The sequence below is a fragment of the Corylus avellana genome, chromosome ca3 (genome assembly GCF_901000735.1).
Source record: "Corylus avellana chromosome ca3, CavTom2PMs-1.0".
NCBI classification, from domain to species: domain Eukaryota; kingdom Viridiplantae; phylum Streptophyta; class Magnoliopsida; order Fagales; family Betulaceae; genus Corylus; species Corylus avellana.
In genome coordinates this window covers 133,242-160,845 of record NC_081543.1, presented here as the reverse complement: position 1 = coordinate 160,845, position 27,604 = coordinate 133,242, and the positions used below count along the sequence as shown (strand labels likewise).

The 27,604-nt window shown below is 37.7% G+C and overlaps 7 protein-coding genes across 7 annotated transcripts; 2 read left to right on the top strand and 5 right to left on the bottom strand.

Moving 5' to 3' along the window:
- Positions 1–193: 193 nt before the first annotated feature.
- On the bottom strand, positions 194–5,162 carry LOC132175475 (uncharacterized). Its single transcript, XM_059587434.1, has 6 exons — positions 4,938–5,162; positions 4,013–4,271; positions 1,215–1,251; positions 964–1,069; positions 646–756; positions 194–497 (listed from the first exon to the last, which is right to left on the bottom strand). Exons 1-6 carry the CDS (start codon positions 5,073–5,075, stop codon positions 381–383), a joined length of 768 nt encoding a protein of 255 aa, XP_059443417.1. The 5' UTR covers positions 5,076–5,162; the 3' UTR covers positions 194–380.
- A 1,566-nt stretch (positions 5,163–6,728) lies between these two features.
- LOC132176209 (probable beta-1,4-xylosyltransferase IRX10L) lies at positions 6,729–11,008 on the top strand. The gene is made up of 4 exons (XM_059588347.1): positions 6,729–7,191; positions 8,841–9,229; positions 9,438–9,679; positions 10,139–11,008. The coding sequence occupies exons 1-4, from the start codon at positions 7,086–7,088 to the stop codon at positions 10,650–10,652; spliced, it is 1,251 nt and encodes a 416-aa protein (XP_059444330.1). The 5' UTR covers positions 6,729–7,085; the 3' UTR covers positions 10,653–11,008.
- A 2,461-nt stretch (positions 11,009–13,469) lies between these two features.
- LOC132176732 (uncharacterized) lies at positions 13,470–15,783 on the top strand. The gene is made up of 4 exons (XM_059589016.1): positions 13,470–13,852; positions 13,946–14,004; positions 15,328–15,445; positions 15,554–15,783. The coding sequence occupies exons 1-4, from the start codon at positions 13,599–13,601 to the stop codon at positions 15,633–15,635; spliced, it is 513 nt and encodes a 170-aa protein (XP_059444999.1). The 5' UTR covers positions 13,470–13,598; the 3' UTR covers positions 15,636–15,783.
- A 335-nt stretch (positions 15,784–16,118) lies between these two features.
- On the bottom strand, positions 16,119–18,888 carry LOC132174820 (chromophore lyase CRL, chloroplastic). Its single transcript, XM_059586506.1, has 9 exons — positions 18,677–18,888; positions 18,497–18,546; positions 18,214–18,274; positions 18,031–18,066; positions 17,660–17,710; positions 17,424–17,516; positions 16,755–16,859; positions 16,472–16,564; positions 16,119–16,347 (listed from the first exon to the last, which is right to left on the bottom strand). The coding sequence occupies exons 1-9, from the start codon at positions 18,818–18,820 to the stop codon at positions 16,207–16,209; spliced, it is 774 nt and encodes a 257-aa protein (XP_059442489.1). The 5' UTR covers positions 18,821–18,888; the 3' UTR covers positions 16,119–16,206.
- A 619-nt stretch (positions 18,889–19,507) lies between these two features.
- On the bottom strand, positions 19,508–20,836 carry LOC132175237 (uncharacterized protein At4g14100-like). The gene is made up of 2 exons (XM_059587109.1): positions 20,123–20,836; positions 19,508–19,864 (listed from the first exon to the last, which is right to left on the bottom strand). The coding sequence occupies exons 1-2, from the start codon at positions 20,592–20,594 to the stop codon at positions 19,683–19,685; spliced, it is 654 nt and encodes a 217-aa protein (XP_059443092.1). The 5' UTR covers positions 20,595–20,836; the 3' UTR covers positions 19,508–19,682.
- Positions 20,837–20,934: 98 nt separating this feature from the next.
- Positions 20,935–23,522, bottom strand: LOC132175238 (succinate dehydrogenase assembly factor 2, mitochondrial). Its single transcript, XM_059587110.1, has 3 exons — positions 23,017–23,522; positions 21,429–21,497; positions 20,935–21,329 (listed from the first exon to the last, which is right to left on the bottom strand). Exons 1-3 carry the CDS (start codon positions 23,344–23,346, stop codon positions 21,183–21,185), a joined length of 546 nt encoding a protein of 181 aa, XP_059443093.1. The 5' UTR covers positions 23,347–23,522; the 3' UTR covers positions 20,935–21,182.
- Positions 23,523–24,763: 1,241 nt separating this feature from the next.
- LOC132176394 (uncharacterized) lies at positions 24,764–27,391 on the bottom strand. Its single transcript, XM_059588587.1, has 4 exons — positions 27,131–27,391; positions 26,717–26,975; positions 26,179–26,373; positions 24,764–25,575 (listed from the first exon to the last, which is right to left on the bottom strand). The coding sequence occupies exons 1-4, from the start codon at positions 27,220–27,222 to the stop codon at positions 25,180–25,182; spliced, it is 942 nt and encodes a 313-aa protein (XP_059444570.1). The 5' UTR covers positions 27,223–27,391; the 3' UTR covers positions 24,764–25,179.
- Between the last annotated feature and the right edge of the window lie 213 nt (positions 27,392–27,604).

The window sequence follows — 27,604 nt, the reverse complement described above, 5'->3', positions numbered from 1 at the left end:
GTGATATTATGTATGCCTACTTAACTATTATTACATTAAATTTCTTTTAGTTATTTAACCCGTATTCTGCCAGTCATATTGTATTTTTCTAGTTGCTCAAGTGAATTGCTTGGAAATTGTATAACATCTTTCTAATCGGTGAAGTTTTCTGAAATTTGAATATCTTCCCAACTAGTATATAATTTTGACGGACTGAGATTAGAAACGTGGTCTCATATAGAAAGACATAGGTGAAAGTACATGCCATGGATGTGTGTAATAAAGATATTGCCCAGGACCTTGCGTGATTGGTTATCTGTTTGTTTATGATATATGACGAATGATATGCATAGAAAGATGAGCAATTTATTCATTTTGTCTTCTCCATGCAGGTTGTTTCATTAGCAGTCCTGGATTGGTGCTAATGGCAGTTGGCCGCCATATATCTCTGGGAGCTGGGTCATGTCAATTTCTTCAAGCAGAGTTGATGTTAACCTTGTGTTCTCTACAAATAATATCTGCACAGTCATGCAACATAGAGAGTTAGCTCAAGTCTTTGTCTCTGGAGTGCAAATGCTCAGATACGTAATACATTCTATGCTTGGATCGTGCACGTGAACATCATATATCACATTTTTTACATAATGAAAGGGTACACAATCTAACCTTCTTCTTGGTCTTTTCGTCGATAAAAGGGTACACAATTTTCCATACTGCCATGAACACGTAAGGTGCATGGACAAGAAAAAGCTTCCCTAGTCTTTCTGGGTAGAAGTCCTGCCATTGCCATAAATAGTAATGTTACAAGCCATTCGAATGTAATGTTTTTGCACTGAATGACTTATGTTTATTTGTTCATTGTGTTTGCAACAAAATATTAAGAGGAATTGTATTTAGGTGTTGAATATTTGAGTTTCTGGGTTTCTTTTGATAGGTACTAGATCTTTTATTAGCAGAGTTTGCAAGTAGTGTGAAGCACTTAACCTGCAAAATGGATAGAGCTCCAAGGTATCCACGGATGTCACTATTTGAATACCCCCATCCTTGAAGATCTCCAATGGCAACGAACTTCTCTTGTCCCGGGGGCATCCTGACACATCAAGGTTAATCATTTACAATCTACAGCGACAGCAGTTACTACTGAGTCTCAAATGCAGCTTCTTGGTGATATGCTCTTGCGTGTGTGCACATGTATGAGCAAATAGAAAGTGAATCCTTGACAGGGAAAGAGATACCTTGAACATACTTTGTCCAGTCCGTAGACTACAAAACCTGTACCACCAAGGATAATTTGTGTGAACTGAAAGACCAATTGAAGTTCTATATTACATATATGTTATAAAAAAAAAGAAAAAAAAGAAAAAGAAAAAAGAAATTCCCCCCTCTGGTGGAAGCTATCATAAATTCGGTTTTGTAAATCAGATTTAAGAAGGTGATTAATCAAGACATGCTATGAAATGACTTTTGTTTCAATCCCCTTCCACTAGTTTTCCTGTAGGAACTGAAAAGAAAGATTGTCCAAATAGTTGCCCAGATTAGGACACCCAGCCTGCAAAATAAGTTCTTCGGCCTGAACTCAGAGTGGATCCACCCTCGGTTTAGATTTTCACCATCCTACAAACACTAAAAACTACCAAAGTAACCGTAGCCACAACCGCCAGCCGGGCTTCATTTTTGGATCCTGCAATGTCAAGGCAACGTCATGTGTTCATTGCCCCTCCTCTCGGCTCCATAAAGAAACCTTTTGGTCTGAGCTCTCTATAGTACGTAGCTAGGCAAGAACTTTAATGGCCCCTGGTTGATTCTCGGTGACCTAAATGCAATTATCTCCTAGCAAGACAAAGTAGGAGGAAAACCTTTTGCATGCTCCTCTCAATACCTCTTTAATTATCCCCTTCACCCATTAAAACGAACTAGAGGACCTAGGCTACTCACAAAACCCTTTAACTTGGTCCAATAAAACATTAGGGAAAGGTTGGATCACTGCCTAGTAAGTTAGAAACCAGGAATGGCTCTTTCTTTTCCCTAATGCCTATGCTGCAAACCATAAGAGCATTCATATATAGTAGATCAACCATCTTCCACTTTTAGCTAAAATGGCTAACCAAACATTTAAAAAGCTCTCCCATCCGATTAGGCATAAAAAAACGCAAAATAGATTTTTTCTCCATTTGTGCACAATGTCATGCCACATAGGGCATGCACTGATCACCGGTAATTCAAACTATTCAAGACAAGAGCGATCAAGATATGGACTCTATGTTAGATAAGAAATAAGAGCTCTCATGAAATGTATATCCTACTATATAATTTAAAATAGGTTTCTATCTGTAGATTGTTATTTTTCTGTACATGATTATCTAGATTATCTATACCTCTTGTAATTCTATATATATCAATGAAAGCAATGTCCGTCCCTTTACCGGAGTACAATTGGCTCGCTGCAATACTTATCTCTAACACGACCGGATTTGACATTCTCCGTAAATCGTGTATGCCAATTTATGCATCGCCCTACACAACTGCATTGGCAAGCTGTAAAGCGGATTTTAAGGTATCTCAAGCACACCATAACACATGGTGACATGGTCTCTTACTGAAACAGACTTCTTCTTCCACCATTCAAGCCTACTCAGATGCGGATTGAGTAGGTTGTCCAGATGATCGCAAGTCTACGGGTGCCTATTGTGTTTTTATTGGTTCGAATCTTGTCTCATGGAGCTCATGGAAACAACCTACCGTCTCTAGGTCAAGCACGGAAGCAGAGTACAAAGCAGTTGCCAACACTGCAGCTGGGGTATTATGGCTTAAGACTCTCCTATGTGACCTTGGAGTCCCAATCACGGCCACACTTATCCTATGGTGTGATAATATTGGTGCAACCTATCTCTCAGTCAATCTTGTGTTTCATGTTCACACAAAACACGTGAAAATTGATTTTCACTTTGTCTGTGATTGAGTAGCTGATAAGACAATTCAAATTCGATTTATTCCCAACAAAGATCAACTTGCTGATGTCCTCACAAAACCTATACTGGCCACACGTTTTCAATATTTAGTTACCAAACTCAACGTTGCTTCACCACCGTTGAGATTGCATGGGGATGTTAAGCCACCTACTCTATCGGTAATTCAAACCATTCAAGATAAGAGTGATCAAGATAAGGACTCTATGTTAGATAAGAGATAAGAGCTCTCATGAAATGTATATCCTAGTATATAATTTAAAATAGGTTTCTATATGTAGATTGTTATCTTTCTGTACATGATTATCTAGATTATCTATACCTCTTGTAATTCTATATATATCAATGAAAGCCACGTTAAGTCGTACTTGAGCATTATCAATATTATTTTAAATCTCATAACCAAAGCATTCTTTGTTTAATGCTTTCTTTTTCTCCCTCTCATTCTTTAATCTCTCTTCTTTTCTGTTTTTCTTCTTCTTTCTCTTCATTTTTGTCTCTCTCCAAGAGCTCTTCTTCCTTTTCTGACTTCTTCCTCTCTCTCCTCTCCAAAACCATCGTGCAAGGCACATAGAACTACCACCACAAAACGCCGCTACTAGCCAAGACTTAGAACTGCCCATTGGGGGCCGAGGTTGGGTTATTAAGCAGTAAGAAATGGTCAAAATTAAGTATTAAGTCCCACATTGCTTACTTACAAAGTGAAATTGAGCTCTATAAGTGATTCTAGGAAAACTTCAAATTGACTAGTCTTTTTGGAGTGACAACGTAAATGTGTCTAACCAGCTTTTAGTTGTCAAATGGGTCGCTTCTCGTAATGTTTTTTGTAGCATTTTCAAGGACTCCTCTTTCTTTCCATGATCCATCCATATGAGGAGTGGAAAAGATACCCCCTCATTTTAATCCCTTTTCCCCTCTATATTGTTTCTAAAGAAAAAAAATACACAGCCTTAAAAATTTTTAAGCTCCAAAAGGATTGAATGCAAATGGAGTCTCTGTATGAGCCAGAGGCATAGGAAATTTAAGCGTTATATGAGCACTTAACGAGAAAGGGAAAAAAAACATACGCTTGAATTCTTCGATACCCCCTTTGTTTTGAAAATGTCTAGCGCCAAGGACCACCATTATGGGTCGTCCTTTCTTATCGAGTCCTTGGAGAAACATCTTGTTCTGTGCAATTTCATTTGGAACCTCTGATGCAGAAATTGAAGCATTTGGAACAAATGTTCGTCTCCATTTCAAGAACTTGAGGAACAGGGCAGAAGCCTTGTTTATATTTAACTCACGAGCACGAAGGAACCTTCTAATCGTCTGATCATCTACTTCCTGCATGCTCGCACGTACAACAAAATGTCAGCTCACATGCACATTTTATGTGCCCGGAAAGAGATTAGTGAAAACGGCGGTAACTAATCTTGCTTATATATTTCCAAATTCCAGGCAAAACTAATGATGCATATCATAAAAATTTACTTGATTAATACGTGAGTGCAGATATTTATGTTGGATAATACATTGGCATATATAATGAAGAAACAGTTATTATAATGCATAATGGAGACTCCAATCAAGTAATCGATGGTGTAAAAGGAAAGATTAGATTTGCTTAATTAACTAGACAGTATTCATATATAGTTCATACCAAGCGATCAAGATTCATCAAGAGTAAAGAGGGAGGGAAATGGGATTTATATCATATGGTTGCCCATCGATCGCCATCAATCTGGTCTCTTGAGAAGAGAGAAGATACGAGTGGCTGACGGCATATTAATTTCCCATTTTGTTCAGCCTTATTGATGTTGGTATAAAATTTGAAAGATTTGCTTGCTATAATATTGCATGGAGATGTAATAAATAAATCTTGTTTTACTAAAAGAAGTAAAAGGAAGTGTGCTTCAATTGATCCCATCGAATTGAAAAGCAACGTAGAATAAGAAATGCAACACAAAGTGAAGACAAAAGAAATTAGGAGGGATATATGGGGGGGGGGACCTTGGAAGAGGGATCCTGGCTTTCCACAAATGCTCTCATCAGAAGGATTTTGGTTAGCTCAGCTTCATTGCTTTTCATGCCTTCATCTTTCTCATAATATTTCTCTTCCATGCTTTCTTTAGACTCAGTGGAGTTCATCACGTACGTTCAAGCTGCAACTTCCCCGAGTCTAGCTAGTTTGTAGGGCGGTGCGTGTGGGCCGTGACACCCCCACTGCCCCTCCTTTACCCACTTAGATTCAAATTTCTATCTTGTCAGTTGGAGTTTGGTGGCATGCTCTTTACGTCGTATTTAATACGTTTGGGTAGTCAGTGAGCTACTACTTACTTGCCTTGGTGGAAAGTAAAGACGATCATAATTAGATGGAAATAAATAAATAAATAAATAACAAAGGAGACAATTATATTTATAAGATAAAGTCTTAAGATTATATTCTTATATTCTTATTTATATAAATAAATTTACAATATAGAGAGTTCCTAAAGAGTTAGAAAGAATACAAATTGATATAAATATCAAATCAAGTCATAGAAAAAGAAGAAAGAAAAACAGGGTTCGGTCATTGTCTGTCCTTCACGGGCTTCACAGCTCACATGGGATGCCAACAAACAAACATCTTCACGCAAGCGCCAGGACATGCATTTATGTTGAAAAAGAAGAGAGGATATATAATATAGTGTCACTTCCGTTCCCCAAAGATCTTGTTAAATCTGGAAGCATCAATGATCCCCTCTCTATAGTTTGCAAACAATCAAGTGATCAACCACCAGCTTCAACACAATTGTTGGGCTTCATCTGATTCAGATTTATGGGGCCTTTTAGACCCACATTGCCAAATCCACGAGACACGACACCTATCTATGGGCTGATGAAAACTTTAACCCCAGACGTGATACCTGTATTGTGGGCCTTCAAACACATGTTGTCTTTGGGCTTTAACAAAAACGCACAAGTTGGGCTTCCTGCATACTTCCCAATGCACCGCCCTTTTCCTTCCAAATTGCAGTCTCTTTGTGTTCACCAAGGAAGTAACCGCGTTACAATCTTGCCACCATCATATTTCAACATGATAGGTTTAGAATCTGAAATTCAGAGTGAGAAATGATATACGTACTTTCTTTTTTCTTTTTCTTTTCTTTTCTTTTTTTATTTTATGAAATTTTATGAACATAAAACTCTTACTTGGTCAACGAGAAATGGCAAATAGTTACTATCACTAATTAACCAGTAACCACCGTAAAGAGGTAGATTAATTCCTCTCTCCCTCGCTCCCTCTATAGACATTTCGTTTGGTATGTTGTAAAAAAAAAAAGAAAAATTTCATTGAAGGCTCCCGAACTTTTACTCGATTTGATAAACTTTTCCTAGACTTAAAAATCTCTCAATTTAGTCCTTAAACTTTCAATTGCTCTCAATTTAGACCCTCCATCAGATTTTAAACTTTACATAACATTTATACCTCTTACTTTTGTATAAAATTCTAACTTTTAAAATGTTTTTTTTTTTATTTAAAAAAAAAAAACAAAAAACAAAAATTAGGGATATTTTGATTTTTGATTTTTTTTTTTTTAATTTTTAACGGCTAAAATTGATGGAGGGGTTCAAATTGAGAGCAATTGAAAGTTCAAATGACTAAATTGAAAAATTTTGAAGTTTAAGAGATATTTCAAAACGGGTAGAAGTTTGGTGTCTTTTGTGAAAGTTTCCAGTTAAAAAAAAAAAAAAAAAAAAATCAAATTTAGTATGTTGACAAACTTAAAATATTAACACAAAAAGAAGAAAGACAAAAGAGCAGGTTGGAGGTTGAACAAAAGAGTTGGGGACTGGTGTGGAATGAGGAGGACTCCCCATCAAACCGCGGAGACGGAGACACAAAACAAAAGCGCTAAGCTTTGTTTCTTTCGAAGCAAATCCACCCTTCATTTCCCCCTATCGATCTTACTCAGCTGCTGAAACAAAACCCATCTTCTTCTACTCCCATGGCCTTCCAATTGTCTCCTTTCTTCTTCTTCTTCTTCTTCTTCTTCTAATCTTCTTTGGTTCATATCCTGAAGCAACCTTCTCCATTTCTTTGTGTTTCTTTAGACTTCGGCTCTTTTGTAAAAAGAGAGTTAAGATATTTGTTTTACTGAAAAAAGAAAAAAGAAAATGAAAGGTTGGAAGTGGGGTTTTGTTGGGCTTCTTTATGCCGCCTTTGTGTTGAGGATTGGTGCGGTGGAGCAGGGCCGGACTCAACCCACTGAGCGAATTTCAGGTGGGATTTCTTTGATCTTATGTCCCTTTTGTTCATTTTTGCTGAATTTTATCTCTTTTTGGGTTCACCTATTCTATATTTTCGTTTTATTGGCAATTCAATTGATTAGGGGTTTTAAATTTAACTGTGGTTTACAGGTGTAATCGTTTGAATTTGGGGTTTTGATTATTGGGGTGTTGGGGTTTTTCTTTGTCCTGATATCTGCTTTAGGTTTGGAAGACTTTTGGGATCCGCTCTAGATTTAAGTTCAATGTAGCATTTGGTTTGCTAGATAACTTGGAAAAAGATCCAAGTAGCATACGGAAAACTAGGAAGCGGATGATATCTAAATGGGCACATGTTCTGGTACTATTTGGCTCAACTCAAGCTTGTTTGGAAATCGATTTGTGCTCCACATATGCTTGTGTTGCACTATTTTCACCCTGTCGAGACTTGAAGCCGTAATGTGGTCATATTCTGGGTGAATCTATGATCAATGCTTATTTAGAGTGAGAGAGATTGGGATATTTACCGAAGATTTATATTGTTTGCTGAAGATGTTAAAAGTTAAGAACTGGGAAAGATGCACTGGAAGCATATTGTTTGGGATAATTCTGTGATATGGACACATTTACTCATGAAACCAAGTTCATACAAAGATAGAGAATAAGGAGTTGCAATATGACACGTGTAATGCAGTAAAAAGAAGTAAGAAATAGGAAATAATGAGGCTTGATGCCGACAGAGACCATTCAAATAATAATTTATGCATTGTTACATTGCATTATGAAGGCTTTATGTATTTTAAGCTGAATCTCTACCAGAAAGGGTTTATATCACTAAGTGAGTTTTTACAAAGAGAAGTGGGTTGAAGTTGTAAGGAAAAATGACCTATTAATTTGTTGAAGTATGATGCTAGGTAAAGTAGATAGGAAACCCCAATTTTTGTTGTCAAAAGATAGTAGTGAGGGATCAATTTTCTTTTAGAAAGTAGTATCTTAATCTACCAAGGAATTGTGTTTTAACCTCTAACTTCTACCTAAGCCGAAGTTTACCCAGTATAATGGTATTGGCATCTGAAGGTGGAGGCTTTTCGGGGTTCCCCTTGACCATATATATATTTTCTTTTTTGGGGTGTTGGGAGAGAACTTCTGTTGTTGTAGGCATTAGTTCTCAGTTTCCCATTTTCATGCCTTACTAATTAATTAAGATTTCAAGCTTTTCAATCCATCTTATATACTTAATTTTGTGTGCTTTGATCCCTTTTTTTTGGTCGGTTGCACATGTACTTATATAAGTGGGTTTTGAATCTACAATTTCATCTTCCACCCTATTTCATCCTGTTTCAAGAATAAAAAGATAAATTCGGTAGCTAAATCCTAGTCTGTGAATATTTATTTTGATTTATATTGCTGACTTTCATTATCCTGAAGAACAGATGCAAATTATATATCACATAATAGCAGGTTTCTTTTAACTAGAATGTAGCTCCCAACAAACTTGCCTAGTATGATGCATTGTGACAATTTTAGCTATCCTCTTGTGCTGTGTTGCAATTGTCCCATTTAAATTGTAAACTATGAAAATGTTTGGAAACTATTTAATATTCACTTACTACAGTATTCAAAATGTGAGATCTTATGATAATGTTTTGGTTGCACCGAGTGTAGGTAGTGCTGGTGATGTCTTGGAAGATGATCCAGTGGGAAGGTTGAAGGTTTTTGTGTATGAGCTTCCAAGTAAATACAACAAGAAGATTCTGCAAAAGGATCCGAGATGCCTCACCCACATGTTTGCAGCTGAGATCTTTATGCATCGATTTCTCTTATCTAGCCCTGTTCGAACTCTAAATCCTGAAGAAGCTGATTGGTTTTACACCCCTGTATACACAACTTGCGACCTGACACCAAATGGCCTTCCTTTGCCTTTTAAGTCACCTCGGATGATGAGAAGTGCGATACAGCTCATTTCTTCTAACTGGCCTTACTGGAATCGGACAGAAGGGGCTGATCACTTTTTTGTAGTGCCTCATGACTTTGCGGCATGCTTCCATTATCAGGTAAGAAGTGTTCCATGTCTCTTTTGGCCTGATCTTGTGGATTCCTGAAGAGTCTGTAATGTTATTTTTTGAGAAGTAGAGCTTAACTATTTATGATGTATCTAAATGGTATCATTTATTGTTAAAATTGTTGTATGTTTGCAACTTGGTTTTCTCCTTATCATTATTTGGTATTTGATGACTCCCTGTTCACTTTAAATTGTTGCAGGAAGAGAAGGCGATTGAAAGAGGAATTCTTACCTTGCTCCAATGTGCTACATTGGTTCAGACTTTTGGACAACAGAATCATGTTTGCTTAAAAGAGGGCTCAATTATAGTTCCTCCATATGCTCCTCCTCAGAAAATGCAAACCCACCTGATTCCTGAGAAAACTCCTAGGTCTATCTTTGTCTACTTCCGAGGATTGTTTTATGATGTGGGAAATGATCCAGAAGGTGGTTATTATGCAAGGTATTTCGTACTAAACTTGCATGCAACAAGAGGGCTTTTAAACATCCAAGGTTTTTCCTTTTCTTTGCTTAGAATTTGAGGCCTTAAATGTATCCTTTCAATTAGATTGAAAATCTAAGGATTCATTGTGGTAATTTTAGAATTAGGACAGGATGTTGACCAGCATATTTTTGCCATATGATGAAATTAGAAACATTAACACATTCACAATGTAGAATGGTTGTTCTCAAAAGTTACGGTAAAAGCTGTAAGTCAAAAGGGGAAAAGAATCACAAGACAATAAATGGAGTTTTCATCAGGTTTTTATCTTATGCAGAAAAAGAATGATAGATGCTCCGAGTTTTGTCCAGTAATCCAAACATAAAATAGATTATATCATTCAATTCAACACATGTATAAATCTATCTTCCTTTTCTTGGTATGTATACCTGAATCTAACATCGTTCTACTATTTTACAGAGGTGCACGAGCAGCAGTGTGGGAGAACTTTAAGGACAATCCACTTTTTGACATTTCCACAGAACACCCAACCACATATTATGAGGACATGCAACGAGCTGTCTTTTGTTTGTGCCCCCTTGGCTGGGCACCATGGAGCCCGAGATTGGTCGAAGCAGTGATATTTGGTTGCATCCCCGTTATCATAGCAGATGACATTGTTCTTCCTTTTGCTGATGCAATCCCGTGGGAAGAAATTGGGGTTTTTATAGCTGAGAAGGATGTTCCGGACTTGGACACCATCCTCACCTCAATCCCATTAGATGTAATATTGAGGAAGCAAAGATTGCTTGCTAATCCTTCAATGAAGCAAGCAATGTTGTTTCCACAACCTGCTCAACCAGGAGATGCTTTCCATCAAGTCCTAAATGGATTGGCACGAAAGTTGCCGCACGACAAGAATATTTACTTGAAGCCAGGTGAGAGGATCTTAAACTGGACAGCAGGTCCAGTGGGTGACCTGAAACCTTGGTAGCAACTATGACAGCGCGTATTCAACTCTAACCAGAATTCTTGGCATTATGCCCCTTGGCTCACCCTCTTGATCTTCTCAGAGCTTGTTGTTGTAATTGAGGTGCTCGTTTTCATCAAGTTGAATTTTTTTTATTTGACCAAAATGTAGTATAAATGCCTTTACGTGGTTTTAGGTTGTGCCCCATATGTTTTACTGCCAAGTGGTTTCTTTGTTCTTAGAATGCTGTCATTTTGTGTTTTATGTTATCACCTACCCTTAAAAGAGAGGGAAGCAACTTTTAAATCAGGACTGATATTTGTCCAATTCGTTTGCTTAACTGCATCATGTAAAATATAGTGATTTTGATTCTCATAAAATTTGGCATCTTGGTAAATTCTCTGCTTTGTGATATAAGGCTGTGTTAATGAGTTTAATTCGGCTGCACATTGGTGGGGGAAGGGGAGCTAGGGCGCAAGGAAAATGTGGGAGTGGGTGACAACAAAAGAGAGAAAGGAGAACAGGGGAAAAATAAAAAACAAAAATACAAAGGGAATGGAGGAGTGGGGGAGGAAGAAGAGGGAAGAAGGGCTCTTTCCTCCAACCCTTAACGCTCGATACTTGGCAAGCTCGAAAACTCATGAAAGAAGCTCTATTGTTAGCCTACTTCTTTCAAGCATGTATATAGCAAACAGATAAGGTTGGTGAATTTGTCAATCTAATGGTAGCCCTCAATGAGTAACCCACTCTAGCTCAAGAAGTTTATAATGGAAGGAGACTCCTTGGTGATTATCCTTGCCTTACAACATCCCACTATCACACAAGATTGGTGGATCTCTCCCATTATCGTGGACACAATCTCCATTATCCCTGCTTCTTCTTCTTAGAAAGTTTGAAAAGTTTCGACATTTACGCTTATCATGCGGTTTTTTGGGCCTTCGTTAAAAATAGTTTCAGTTGCATTCCCATTTTCCTTCTTTTTGTTCCTTCCCCTATTCGTAGTAAGGCCTTTTCTCTTCTTCCCATTTTCTAATTGATTGTTATATTTATTAAAAAAAATTACAAAAACTCATAAAAAAGTACAAAAAATTTTGACCTTTATATTAGGGATAAATTCAAAATTAGTCTAAATAGTTTCAGTTTGCATTCCTATTTCCCCTCTTTATGTTCTCTCCCCTATTTGTAGTGAGAAGGACTTTTTCCTTCTCCCCCTTTTCTGATTGATTGTTGTACTTAAGAAGAAAAAAAATTACAAAAACCATATAAAAACACAATAACATTTTTGACGTTTATATCACATTAGAATATTTTTTCAAACAAAAATTACTCTTCAAAACGCATAAACAGTTGTTTTGCAAAACTTTTGCCCCCTCTTTCTTTAAAGCATCATGGGGCATAAATTAGCGTATGTGAAATACAAATAAAGTGGTTAGGCAGAGTCATGACGCTTAATTAATTAGGGTTAAATGTCTTTCCAGTACATGCATTTTACGCCAAAATCAAATAGCAACATTGGTTTTCAAAAATGTCACAAATGGTACCTAAAGTAAACAAATAAACCCACATGGTACTTCCATGACGATTTTGTTAGATTTTTTTATGGAGCTCCATGTACCCCTTACACGTGGATTGGTACCTATGTTTTCAGTGTCACGTCAGATTAAAATATTAATAAAATAATATGTAACCAAAAAATAAAATAAACCAAAAACCTGAAATCAAACTAATCTGAAACAACCTATCAATTAATAAAAATAACATCAATTAAAAAAAAAAAAAAATCTGAAGAGTTTTGGGGTGGCTGGCCACCCCCATTTTAGTTAGGGGTGGCTCAAGGCACCCCCAATGACCAGCCAGGGGGTGGCCGAACCACCTCCAATGGCCTAATGAAAATACTAATAATAATAATAATAAATAAATAAATAAAGGGTTTGCCTTTAGGGTGGTTTGGTCATCCTTGGCCAAACGGGGGTCGGCCAGGGGTGGCTTTGGCCATCCCCAAAGGCAAACCCTTTAAAATTTTTTTTTATTCATTTGGCCATTGGGAGTGACTGAACCACCCCCAAGCCAAACGAGGGTGGCCGAGCCACCCCAAAGGCTCTTGAACCACCCCCATTTTGCAAGTTGGGGGTGGCTTAATCACCCCTATAGGCCATGGGGGTGGTTTGGCCACCCTTATTTGGCCATTGGGAGTGGCTTGAGCTACCCCCTAGCTAAAATGGGGGTGGCCGGCCACACCTATGGCCAAAATGGGGTGGCCAGCCATCCCAAAACTCTTCAAATTTTTTATTTTTAAAGTTTGTTAATTGGTGTTATTTTTATTAACCGATGGGTTGTTTTAGATTGGTTTGATTCTAGGTTTTTGGTTTATTTTATTTTATTTTATTTTATATTTTTGGGTTACATATTATTTTATTAATTTTTAATCTGACGTGGCACTAAAAATACAGGTACCAATCTACGTGTCGCATTGAAAACACAAGTACCAATCCACGTGTAAGGGGTGGTACGTGGAGTTCTATCAAAAAATCTAACAAAATCGTGACATAAATACTAAGTTAGTTTATCTGTTTATTTTAAATACCATTTGTGACATTTTCGAAAACTGAAGTGACTATTTAATTTTTATACCCACAAGTTATGGAAAGGCATTTAACCCAATTAATTATATGCGTGGGTAAAGTAGGTCCTTGTAAAACATAGGCAAGAAATTGTCCAAAAAAGATAAGAAAGGCAGTAAAAGACTAAAAGTGGGTGAAGAGGAGTTGTGTGGGGAGTATGAAAGCCACGCTTCCACAAGATGTTCCAGGCAGCCAATTACATCACAGAATGCGACTCCAAAACATTATTTCCCTTTGTATCTAGACTCTTCCACTCTCTTATCGCACATCCCCTCTTCTCACTTCCAACTCCCTCCCACTCTACTACTACATCTTTGAGAGGAACTCAAAGAAGAGAGGCTCACAGAAAATGGCCATGCAGCTGCAGCCACCCTCCAGACCTCACACAATATCAAACAAGTCTTTACCAGCTTCTTCTTTGGCTACAATCGGCAATGCTGGTCTGCGAAGACCATCCAATCGTTTTGCTCTAAAGTCGTCTTTCTTCTCTCCATCGCTTAACCTCTTGCTTCTTCCTCAACTGAAGAGTACTCCTGCTTCTGCTGCACCCAGATTCTCCATGCGTGTCGCTTCCAAGCAATCCTATATTTGTCGCGATTGCGGGTATTCTTTCTTCTTCTTCTTTCTTCTTTCTCCTTCTTTCGACTTGGATTTGAATGTTATTTGGCTAATCATATGGCAATTTTGCTGATGCAGGTATATTTACAATGACAGAACTCCCTTTGAGAAACTAGCTGATAAGTACTTATGTCCTGGTAAATCATTTTCACCCCTTCTGTATTTCAATCTTTTCTCCTTTTACAACTACCGTTCAACATATTCTCTAACAATCATTACTAACCCTTTGAGATAATGTTGTCTTAGGTTTTCTGACAATAATGTCTGTTTAGGACAACACCTATATCTAGATATAGGTAGACAATGCCTAAAGAGGGCAATTATGTCTATTTCTCTCTGTGTTTTTAATAATCTGTGTTCATTTCTTAGAATTGGCCAAATTTTTGTTGGTTAACAAAACAAACCATAAACTTTATCATGTTAATGACTACCTCTGTAAATTGTTCAAACGGGAAAAGCTACAGTTCAGGACTTCAGGGTCATATCCACGGGCCACAGGATGGTGGTTTTGTGTGTGCAATGAGAAATGTGCGCTTGTTATTTCTTACATATAGTGTCACTGCTTAGCATCTCCAACTGTGAACTCTTTTCAGATTGTTAAAGCAAAACATAGGTGTACTACCACCATCCTTTGGCACATTGAAAAATAACAATTAAAGAAAGTAGAGAGTGGAATAGATAATCTGTGGAGTTTCTTTGTATTGAAAAGGTAATAGTTTTTTTTTTTTTTTTTTTTTTTAAAAAAAGTGTTTTGGGTAGTTCAAATAGCCACTTGCTCGAAAAGATCTAGTCACATGTAGCTATTATTCTAAAAAAGATGAATCAAGTTACAATTGAACATTTTCAAAATTACTTATAAAGTTATGTATATCCATAATGGCTTATGCATTTTGGATTTCAACTTGTAAAATGGTTAACCAACTCCTTAAAAAACATTTTCATTCATCTCTCTAAACTAAATACATTTTTGCATTTAATCTATAGAACTTTCCCAAATGTGGGGAAGCATGAATGCAGAAGTTTTTTTGTACGATTTTCCCTCCCTCTTTCTCTCTCTCTTTAGAGTAAGTATATGTTTAAAAAATGAAATAAAAGAAATAATAAAGAAATATATTTAAATGATATTGAGAAAGAATAAATAACTGGATTTGTAGTGCATTTGAAAAGTTATTAAGTAAAATAGAAAAAGTAGCTTTTGATTACCTATTTTAGATATAAATGTAGAGAACCCTTAATTTGCGAGTCGGATGTAGAGTGCATTTTTGGTAACCGATATGAGACTTAGTACCCATAAACACCTTTAAATGTGACAATCCACCCACCTAAGTGAGACTAGTTTGCACCTATAAACGCCTTTATAATCCATCCGGTCCATGTATGAAGTCACCTGTCCAAAAGGCATGAAAATGTTGATGGCGATAATACGCTTCCTGATCAGTACTTGCAATTGTGCTTTACAGTCTGTGGTGCTCCTAAGCGGAGATTTAGGCCGTATGAACCTGCTGTGGTGAAAAATGCCAATGACAAAGATGTTCGCAAGGCACGGAAAGAACAACTTCAGAGAGACGAAGCAATTGGGTAAGCATAAATCCTTTCTTATTTCAGTAGGATTATCAAATGTCTTCTTTCCCCTTTTTCTTCTTTCTGCATAATTCAACACAACAAAGTACTTTCCCTTTGCAATAGGCGGGCGCTCCCCATCGCAGCTGTGGTGGGAATTGTGGCACTTGCGGGATTATACTTCTACCTCAATAGCACCTTTAGCTGAATAGTTGAGCCGTCAGAAATCCTATGCGACTAGGGTTCACAAAAAATTTCCTGTAATTTCATTTTATTTCTCAAAGTTTCTTCATATTCCACTTTACATTTTCCCATCACGATCCTAAATCTAATTGCTGTAAAATTAATTTCCTCTCTGTTTTGAGCACAAACAAACAAAAGCCATTGAAGTTTTTGTCCTCAATTAGGCGGTAGAAGATGTTTCCTGGAAAAATGAGGATGATCCTAATTCAAGCTAGTTAATGAAGCAATACAGTTTTCCCCAGATTAAGAAATCGTCTGTCATACTACAGGACCATGACATGCACCTTATAATTTATATGAAGCAGCACATTACCTGCTACTCAAAGAAAACATATCCAGACATGGATTGATGATCACATAAACGGATGTCATTTACAATTTTGCATGTGTTTTAACCAACCCATTATTCAGTCCCACACAATGTTTTTTGCCTACAAATTGGTGAATATTCCACGAAACAAAATTCTGAGTCATTATTTGATAGGAGTTTAAGAATGCGGAGAGATTTACATATAATTGCTATATGTGACAAGTGATCAGTCTTGCAAAATAAATGAACCCTGTATTCGTTTCTCCATCGATTGCCAAGGAGGGCAATCTAAAGGAGAAAACGTGTCATTGAAACTAGAGGCAGGTACAGGCTTGAACTCGTAAGGACCTTCCTTCGCTCCCCAAACCTGTAGCGAGTTAACAAAAGCATTCTCATTATGGTTTCTGCCTTAATCTCAATCCAGAGTACTACTTTCAAATATTCATCAAGGTAATATCAATAAATGCAAATTAAGACTACAAAAAACTGACTTGATTTCCATCTTCATCATAGCCCCTGTCCCATGTATGTATCTCGTTATTCTTCAAGATTGCAAGCTCCGAAGTACAGTACGTTGCCCCGTTCTGTCATGAAGAGAGAGAGAGAGAGAGAAAAGTTATCATTGAATATTTGTAGTTGGACTGATCAGTATTGAGGAGGAATCAACTTCCCACTCCCAGGTTTTACTGCAGACAGCTGACATACAAGGGGAGTGTAGACAGAACAAAAAACAAAAAAAATAAAAAGATGGCAATAGGGTCAACAGACAATTACCCATGAATTAGGAAACCCGCCAGGTGGAGTTGAACCTTCATATAAGCAGCGTTTTCCACGCTCACAGCGTTTCAGATGTATTGTTGTTAAATGCTCCCCAATGTCCTGCACAAGTAGAGGACATTCGGAGAATGTGAACTCCACCTTAGCCACAAGTAACAATTTGAAAGCATTCAAATCAATATATTCAGTCAGTCTCACACTCAGGCATGAAACCTTACTGGCAAGATTAATGCGATTAGTGCAGGACAATACATCAAGAATCAAAGTTAACGAGGGTTCCCAAAAAGCTGAAGCATTAACCTAAAATCAAGCGTACGGACCATTTTATGGGCTTGACTAACAGGCTGTACAGCTCTACGCTGTTCTTAAGCCTTGGGTAAGTTAGCCCATGCTACCATTCAACTAAGAAGCAGAATCTACCATCAGATTTGTCTCACATTAAAAGAACAAAACTAGCGAGGCATGCCACATGCCACAAAAAATTATACAACTGCTTTTCCAAATAAACTGAAAAGTTATGATATCAGAAAATTTCCTTTCAATTCCATTCTCGCTAGAAGCACTTCAAGAAGGAAAAAGATAGCTAAGCATCCAACATCCCATCTAGATATATTAAGACATCACCATGCTTATCAGCAAACAACTTAGCAGCAAGTTAAGTCTTACCCCAAGAACTTCTTCAGGCAGCGGGCGCTGGTCCTTTGGGCGGTCACAGAAGTTCTTGTATTCCTCCACATCCCTAATAGCATATGAACTTACCTGCCCATTGAGCAAAGTTAAAAACGTTGAAGTGTTACTCAAATTCCAAAAAAAAAAAAAAAAAAGAGTTCCACCATTGAAAAATGCAAAGGAACATTATTATGCTCCTCAAAACTAAACTGGGAAACAGAGTATATGCCAACCTCAACATCACATTTCAACTCTTTAGGACAAGGCTTGACCATGTTGAATCTCTGCAATCAGTACAGGTTAGAAGTTAGAATTTATAAATGCACAAATGTTTCTTGAAGAAAATAACAAGGCTTGCGCCACATGGTTCAATCTGAAGAAAGAATACAGGAAAATTCACCCCTAAACTGAGAAATCTATTTACATGAACATCATTGAAATTGAACTTTCAATAAAACACACACCCAAAGAAAAAAAAAAAAAAGAAAAGAAAAAAAGAGAGCAGAATCAAGGAGTCAATACCCGAGGAAACCATTTCTATCACATAATATTCATGCATAACAAATGCAGCAAGTTTGAAAGCTGATAGGGTTCACTAGCATACCTGCCGAAAGGGCTTGTGGGGAGTCCTCCAGAATGCCTAGCAACAGAAATAAAACCATCATAAAGCTATTTTATGGCACAAAGCAACTGACAGAATATCGATAAAGATATTGAACAGAAAGCCATTGAAAACTTCTAAATTGTTTTCTTCGATAAGGAAATAGGCAGCGAGTTATATACTCACTTGTTCACAATATAAAGCCTTTGACCCATCAACTATCTCTGCTGCTGGGCACGTAAGCATTCTCCAGATAGCCAGAGACAAAAGACAAAAGGTAATAAACTGGAGCAAAAAGAGTCCTTTGAATGTTTTAGAAAGAACCCATGTCTAGAGATGCTTGATTGGTTATAGATAAGAAGCTCAGCAATGAGTTTGAAGAAAAAATCTGATAGCTTGAGAAGTTGTGGTTAATGTGCAACAAAATAGGAACATGAATTATAATAGGTTAGGAGGTCTACGGTAGTACCTGAAATTGAAGTAATTGTCAGGAGCTCTGGATGCTTGCTCCATGGAAAACTATCATAAAATTCAAACACATTACCCCCCATGAACATATCACTAAAATGGCTGAATAAATAATATGATTGAAAATGGAAGAGATGGGTGGGTGACGAGGAGGGGAATATCAGTATTCAGTAGTGGGTACCTTTTGGCCAGTGAGGGAGTTACCAACTATGCGAGCATGGTCCCAGCGAGTGGTGGACTTGGTGAGCCGCTTGAGCAAAACCGCGCCTCCAATCAGTAGCAGGGTCTTCACTACCAGTCCCCGCGCTCGACTTCCCGTACCCATCTCTTTTCTTCCTTTGCTTACGCCTACTGTATTGGTAACCAAGCTATCATTGAACTTGTGTAAATACATAAATTTAATGGTTAATTTATTACATTTTAAAAATATATATATAATTAAAAGATAATTATATAATATGTATCTACTTTTGAGTCTGAGATAAGATTATTGGAAATCGGCTAGCCTAGTGTCTTGAGTTTTTGTCATTGCTTTGCCACGTCCACCACTTATTAGGAAAATTATGCCCCGACTTTTGGGTCTATTTGTAAAACTTTTGGTTCTAAAAATAAACCAAACTATCAAATAAATAACATATTTGAGAAAACTTTCAAGATTAGGCAATTTTTTTTTTTTTGCAAACTATCATCATCTAATCTAATGATTTTAATGTCTTGAAACTAAATAATTTTACCATATTTGAGTTATTAATTAAAGAACATTGGCTAATCTTTTTACTATAATTAAGGTCCTACCTACGATTTTTCATTTTTTCCACTTTCAACATAATAATTTTTTATCATAATTGGTGCTATATGAATTTAATATCATATGCCCTCGCTCATATTTTTTCACACTGGGGTATTGCAAGTTTGCAGTAGCACCGATAAGAAGGAACTTTTCAGTATAATCAATTAAGCGATGCCATTGATTAGAAAAAATAAAATAAAAATTAAGCGATGCTATTGCAACTTTGTAAAGGGTACCCCACAACTAGATTGATAAAACAAAATCACCCAAATATTATTTGCCACAACACAAAAATGATTCTACATGTGAAGAAGAGAAACAGAAGCTTCCACTTGCACGTACAGGATATATGCTACTTAATTTTATGATATCATTTTTCTAATTGGGATTACACCATTTACGCTGTAGTAGAAGCATTGGATATCCCTCTCATCATGAACCTTCCATGAGAAGCACCACCAACCACGGGGCTCATCCTCTCTTCTTCCTCACCAGCACTAAAACAGTAAATAGGGGCCTGCCACTCGGCATCCTCAAGCACTGCTCCCACCTCAAATGTCATCACATGAGCACTATATCCTGAACTCCATAAAAATGGAAACCAATTTCTCACAAAATCATAATCAATGACAAAAATAATTCGGCTCCAACTCCAATAATCAATGTTTACCAGGACCCAAGATTAAAATTACCCTATTCATTGTAGGTATTAAATATGGAGAAGAATAGGTTCCTACTTGATTGAGATTGAAATTGAAATGACGACTTTAGGCAATATATATATATATACACAGAGATGTGCGTGTGAGAAATGAGAATTATGGAAATGAATTGTACCTGTGTAGAAGAGCCAGTGAACAGGTCTTTTAGTGAGGACATCCTCGTAGTACCAAATGAAGTCGACCTTCTCCCACACGTTGCAGAGGAAACCATCAACGTGGCGCTGGCCGAGGTAGGTTGCGCCTTGGAGCCAGTTGGGGCGGAGAATACCCACAGGGAAATGCATAACCCTGCACTCCTCGTTGGAATCCCGAGTGTAGATAAAGGAGGTGCCATTGTCCCACTCCAGGTCGAAAATCAGCTTCCCCAGCTGGTTCTGGATTATGTTGAAGTTCCGGCCCTTGGGCCAGTCGTACCAAAGGTCCACCACTTGGAGGGTGCCGCTGTTGTTCATGAAGACCACCGAGTGGAATTGGTGAGGCCACGCTGCCGGAGTTGGATCTCTCTCTCTGGATTTTGATTCTGATGTCCAAGGAAAGAAGACAAGAACGAGAAGAGAGAAGGATACTGGGTTGATTGCAGAAGCCATTGTTTACTTGCTCTCAAGAGATGATAGCTTGTGTGAGAGAGGCGCAAGGAAAGTTGACAACTGGGAGGTCCGGAGGAATGTAATCCACAAAGTTATATATGATTTTCCCAATTGAGAATGCCGAAATTACGCTTTGACCCTCACTTGTGGCCAAGCTTCTCTTTAGTCCAAGGTAACCTTTGCATGCTTTGGGTATTTTGAATCCTGCTCTTGCTTTTGAGCTTTGACAATTGTTTTTCCTTTTACTTTCTTTGTGTTGCAGAAGGTTTTGTTCCATGTAAACATCAAATCCCAATATAACGAAACATAAAAAATAAAATAAAAATGTAGGATGAGTGCGGATACCAAACTGGAATTTGCTATTCGGGCCAAAGTATAAAACATTACAATAAGCAACTTTGGATACAGCACATGGGCCTAGAGGCGAGGAGAGGCGACCATAATGGTTTAATTCACTACAGCCAGCCATTAATATGTAGAGATGGCTAGGCATGGGAATACAAATGGAAAATACAGACACATTTTATTGCTTTACTTTGCTGTAAAAGACATCATTCAAGACCTAGATCAGAGGTAATTGCAGAAGTACTACTGGTTCCCGGCTATAGGGCCGCCTGAACCTTTCTTGATATCATCCCACCCTCTTACCCATGGTTGCCCAGGTGTTGCTCGTGTCTCTGGAGCAGCATGGCTGTTGAGGTTGTTCATAACCTTGTCACGCACAGCAGTAAACACCTATAACATTCGGTAACTTGGAATGAAAATGGAACTCCAAAAAATAAGCAAAGAAAGAAAACTACTAAATAAAACTTTTATCACTTGATCATAACTTACCGGATTTATTTTCACTGCTTCAGGGGGTTGCTCCTGGCCTGTAAGCCACTTCCACAGATCCGGGTTTTCCTGAAAAACAGAAATGCCAAATTAACATTGAATAATTAGTCTCTTCCCCAAGGAGTAATTAAGCGTCCCTTCCACCCCCCAATTGTCCAAGATACACTGTCCCAGCAAATAGCTTATCCCACTTCATTTTTGAGATTCTAATGTCCAGTCAAATTTATATGATAAATACTGAGAAATGCTTCAAATATATATATATATATATATATATATAAACTCCACTCAACTAAAAATCCCTTGCATACCCTCCTCACCTGGGAATTATGTAACTTGATCCTTACAGAAATTAGAACATAGCAAGGATTCAACTCCTTTCCCCTTAAAGTAAACCCAGTTCAGATCGATTGAACATGGGGATTACTTGATTCAGCAAGAAGCTGCTATTGTGCACAAGTGAAAAAGAGACTCAAAATAAGAATAACAAATTGTCTTTTGCAAATGAAGGAGACAACTTCAGGAAGATTGCTGAAGAAGAAAGCTACTGCTCCGGAAACACACCTACAACTCATTATCAAAAGCACCTAAAATCCCACAGATCAGCTTCCAATGTCTTCACTACATTTCAAGCCAATGTCATTAAACACATGGAAACGTCTTTTAACAATCAGCGTTTATATGCTTTTAGCTCATTGTTAGTTAGGAACCATATTTAATTAGTTCAGGATTTTTTATTACCATTAACTTGATCGTGTCTCTATCAAATTCAGGTAGCTGTTAGGATTAACATGATGCACAAAACTTACAGAGAGTCTCCCAAACTTTATCATGAACTAGAAGTACGTAAATTGGAATGGTAATAACTGGTAAAACATATGGCCCGTGAGAAACTCAATATGACTAAATATCATAAAACTACAAACACCTCATCAAATTCCATAGAACAAAACTTTGTCTGCCATAAAGCAATTAATATCCTATTTATTCACGGAATACAGGTTAACCTAGACATTGGAAACAGGTCAAGAAGAAGCCTAACTTCGTATAATTATCTTTGAGGTTAAAATTGGCACATTGATGTGTAGGCCAAAAGTGTTCAAGGTCGATGAAGGACTGTAGGATCAGAGACATGCAAAATACATGATTCGACTCTTCCCCACAACAGATAGAAAGAAGGCAATGTAGTAAAATACATACTTCGCATGCAGATTAAGGTCACAAACTGCAACATTCCAACACACACATATCAATGTCATGAGTATTAGAATTATTTATCTTGAAGCCAACATCAAAAGAACCACTTTGCTTATACCGAAGGATTCTACCAGCCATGTTATGAATATTCAAAGGACATCAATTTCACACATAATTCTCTAACTTACGGCATAATTTTGGACAAATAACAATCGAGGCATGCAGGCATACAACAATGGTAGTTTTTTTTTTTTTTTAAATAAAGATAAAGAACCGATATTTGAATTATTAAAAGCATGTCCTCTGGGGTGCTAAGAAGGAGAATTCATGTAAAAAGGGCTTATGATCAAAGCTAAAACATGAGAATAGAAGAGAGAAAGATAAGGAATACCAGGTCAAGGACGCGAACGAGATCTTTAATACCGTTCTCATCCATGGAATGAATATTCTTCTCCACCCATTTCCCAAGAACCAAATCCAGCTCCAGAAACCCTCGTTGTTTGCTCCTATATAACAGCATGTTAAATAAGCGTCGCTTGCTCTCTTCGTTGGAGAGATCGATATCTAGCGACTGAGTATTATAGTTGGCAATCGGAGAAAAACCAGGAACCCAACGATATTGAGTCCCGAAAAGGGCCTGAGACGATGCGGCCGAGGCGAAGCTCCGGTTGGAATTGAGGATTCCGTGCACGCTAATCAGACTTCTTCTCAAACTCGCCATTTCACTCCAGAAATCAGATGCTTGGCTGTGGACGTCGAGAATCGTCGGGGTTAATAGAATGAAAATCTTGCCTGCCGAGTTGTCTCTCCTTTTGTGCAACACCGTGGCCGTTCTTCGTCCGCACACGAGTCCTTCAGTTTTTCTTTTTGTTTCCCTGATAAGCGAGTTCTTCAGTTATGTTCCGAGTCCTTTATTAGTCATATCTGATTTTAGATTGCCCATGGCCATGGGTCGGGACGATCAGATCGGTTTTTGGGTGTTTTTCGTACCCGACCCGCACCCAATCGGGTATTAAAATTAGTATCCGAGACCCGGCTTCATTGGACACTGCCCGCCGGATCTCATGATTTGCGGGGCAGGTCGGGTAATCCGGGTTTGTGCGGGTCGTCTTCTTCTTCTCTCCTGGCACCTGCGTCTCTCTCTTCCACTTGCTCCCCCTCTCTTCTCTCCCTTTTCTTCTCTTTCTTCTTCTTTCCTTTTCTTTCTGTGTTTTTTTTTCCTCTCTCGTGCTGCGTCTCTTCTCTCCCTTTTCTTCTCTTCTCCCCTCTGTTTCTCAAATCCAGTCTGACGTGTGAGGTAAGAAAGAGTTTAGCGTTTTCTATTTGGGTTTGCGGGGCGGGGGCAGGTACCCGGTAATTTTAAAATCTCTTACCCGCAACCCACCCTGACCTGCACGGATAGTTAAAAATCCAACCCGGATTTACAAATTTAACACTGAAATGATGAAATCTGGTCTTTGCAAGGCTGGGCGGGTGGGTCGGGTTGTGCGGGTTAGGACAGATTTTGCCCACCCCTAGCAATGGGTGCCGAAGAGCCAACTTCACTGAGACGGGATATTTTCTATTCACTTTTATCTCATTTATTTCATTACGTTGACATAAAATTGTTTGATCAACTTTTGAATCAATCATTGTTAAAAAAAGAAAAAGAAAATTAAAAATATTACATCAGCAAATTTAAATATAAGTGAGGTTTTCAAGAGACTACGCATAATAAAGCGAAAATTACTAGCTCGAATTCTCTTCTCCTTCTTGTGCGGATATGTCAAAAACAATTTAAATAAAAGTATAATAAATAGCATTACTCTACAAAAATAATCGTCATTCTATTTTCTTGTATTCATTTCTGTGCCTCCTTTCAATTGGTTAGAATGTCAATCAAGAACTTGTAATGTTTATGCAATGTTATCCTTCTTTAACATTTGCGTGATGTCCATAGTGTAAACTCAGCCGTTCAAATAAAATTCACCGGGTTAACTAAGCCATTGAGACATTCCAATCTTCTTTTACTGTAACCGAGCACCACATCATAAATTTTTAACATATTTTAATGAAAAAAAAGTTCATGATGAGGCTGCTAATCATAAATTTCCTCTACTCCTGTAATTAGTGAAGCAACAACATCGCATATAATGATCTCACAACCAAGAAAAATGAGTCTTCCCATGAAAAGACAGAACCCTTAAAATTCAAATGAATAAAAAAATTTCCACTAGCATTACAGGATGGCTTAAATCCCAACCACTTGGTGGCATTGGTATGCTAATAACAGATGTCAATAAACATATTCTTGACTTCCGAGGGAGTAACCCAGAAGTGCTTGACATCCCTATTCGAGATCAAACACATTAGGGTATTCATCATAATCATCTCCATACCAAAAGTGACAGTTCCTGGGTCTATTCATCAACAAATTCCACAAGGCAATCCTTGAGAAGCAACACATCTTCTTTAACAGCTTCAAACTCTCTTTTGGGTTTTTTGGATATTTACCAGCTCAAGGAGAAAACATAACTGGTTCTCAAAACCCTGTAGCAGTCTTCAGCCTAACTGCTTAGAAGTTTATCTCACGTCTCTCTGCAAAGAATTTCCCTGTTACAGCCTGGTCGGGAAGTAGGGCAAGCCATACTCCAGTATCAGCTCCATCCTCTGCTGAAATGTTCCCAGCATAACCTGTCATAGCAGTCTTCACCCAGCCAGGGCAGTAGCAGTTAATATAAATCTTGTGACCTTCTAGCCGGTTGGAGAGTACCTTCGCCATTAGCCTGGTGTAAGCATTAACAGCAAGTTTTGATACTGAATAGTCAGTAAATGTTTGAGGCCAGCCACCTGATGTCCAAGTGCCATCTTCTACTTGTTGTACAAATGTGGATACAGTCCCATCAATCAGTTCCTCTGAGAGTGAGTCAATATCGCTTAGTTGTTGTCTGAGAGTCACGTCTTCAAGTCTCTGTAGGTCTCAACCAAAGACCAACAAAAAAAATAAAATAAAAAAGAATAGATATCTCTTTCAGTCGGGCAAATCATGAGTAGTTTGATATGGAGCTTGGACATTTTGACCCTACTTAAGATACAGCACCCCATTCACCAAATGGTACATAACCTTTGAAAGTCTCTTACCATATTAAAAAATAAAAAAATAAAATAGAAAAGAAAGAAAGAAAAAGGGATAGGAGGAGTTCAACAGAATATCTACATTAACAAAGAATAAGCTAAGAAAACAGACGTTTCTGACTAGAAACTTAAGTGCCAGAATCATTAGGGTAAAAAATGATATAAAGGAAGAAATAAAAAGTTTTCTACATACAGTTAGGCAGTAACTATGGGTGAGAGTCAAAGTATTCTGCCACTCGCAGCCCGTTTCATCTCCGACTAATTAGACAGTTAATACCAACCACATGGCACAACAAGCATCTACATTTAGTCGTTAGTTGTCTGATTTGAAAGACAGAACATGCATCTCTTTACAGCAACAATAAGCAAGCACAATTTAGCCAAGATTGAGAAAATGAGAAAAACGGATAGGAAGGACAAAAAGAATTTCTTTACTTACGTTTCGCCTACCATTTAATCTACCTAATCGCGAGCTCACATTAACAATTCGAGCACCGGCAGTAGAAGGTTTCATCAATGGGATCATAGCTTGAATCATATTTTTAGTGCCAAAATAATTGGTCGCAACAACCCTCTGTGCATATTCAACAGAATTATCAGACCCGAGATTGAAATTAACACCAGCATTATTTACCTGCAAAATATATTTTTGCATTATAGAGGCTAATATGTAAAATGTATACATATTGATAATTACATCATATTAGCTCCCAAAAGGAAATGGAAAAAAGAAGAAAGAAATAAATTGCACCATATACAATATCCATGTAGAGCAGCATTCTACATGTTTAAGCCAAAGTGCAATTAAATCTAAAGTTCCTTTCCGTTTGCCAGAGCTAAATCAAACTGAAGACATTTTACATAGAATTGCAAGATAAGATCGGAGCATCTGGTCCTAAACCCTAAACATATCCGTAACGCAGCAACAGACAACGAAATCGTACAATACAGAGAAAGTTATGGCATTGGAAGCTTACCAGAATATCTAAACCACCATAGTTTTGTTGTAGCCACTCAGAAAATTGTTTGATAGATAAAGGATCTAAGACATCGAGTTGATGGAAGAGCACATTGAGAGCACCTTCCTGTAAGACCCTGGCTGCTTCAAGGCCAACATTACTGTCTCTTGATGTCAGTATGACTGTCAATCCATGCACTGCAAGCTGTCTTGAAATCTCAAATCCAATCCCTCTATTACAACCGGTCACCACCGCAATGGTTTCTGAGGACCACCACCTGTAAATACACCCAAAGGGAGATGCTTTACTTGTACAGGGATGGGGAAAATGTTGTGGGTTTGTGCATAACACTAAACGATTGCAATTTGTACAAGAAATTGGACAAAATCCGAAATCAAAAGCATCCAGAAGAATTGATGTAAAAAAACAAACCTCTGGTGATCCGAATAGGGAATGGTCCTGAGAAGGGAAATCTCTTGCAGCCTCTTTTCTCTTCTCTCCTTTGCACGTTCTTTGCTCCCCATTTCTTCTATCCCTCTGGAAGATCGAAATTGAAAATACAAAATCAGGGATACAGATAGGTCAAGAGCTGTCAGCCGCGCAATAACTCCAAGGGGGTTTCAGCTTCTCCTCTATCAGGAGAGGATCCTAATAGAGATGGTTCGCGGCTGCAAGGTCTAAGCGGGTCCAAACGCGTGCCACGTTGTCGGGCCAGGTAACTCTGATACTAACCATTGTGATGATATTTTATTTTATTTTTGGACAAAGTTTTTCTTTAAAATTGGGTTGAATAAATTTCTTTCAATCTAATTTATAAAAGTGATATGTGTCATTTTTTTTAATAACATATGAGATATACATGAATTTTTAATAAAATTTATTCTAATTTTGTCACTACTATTAAAA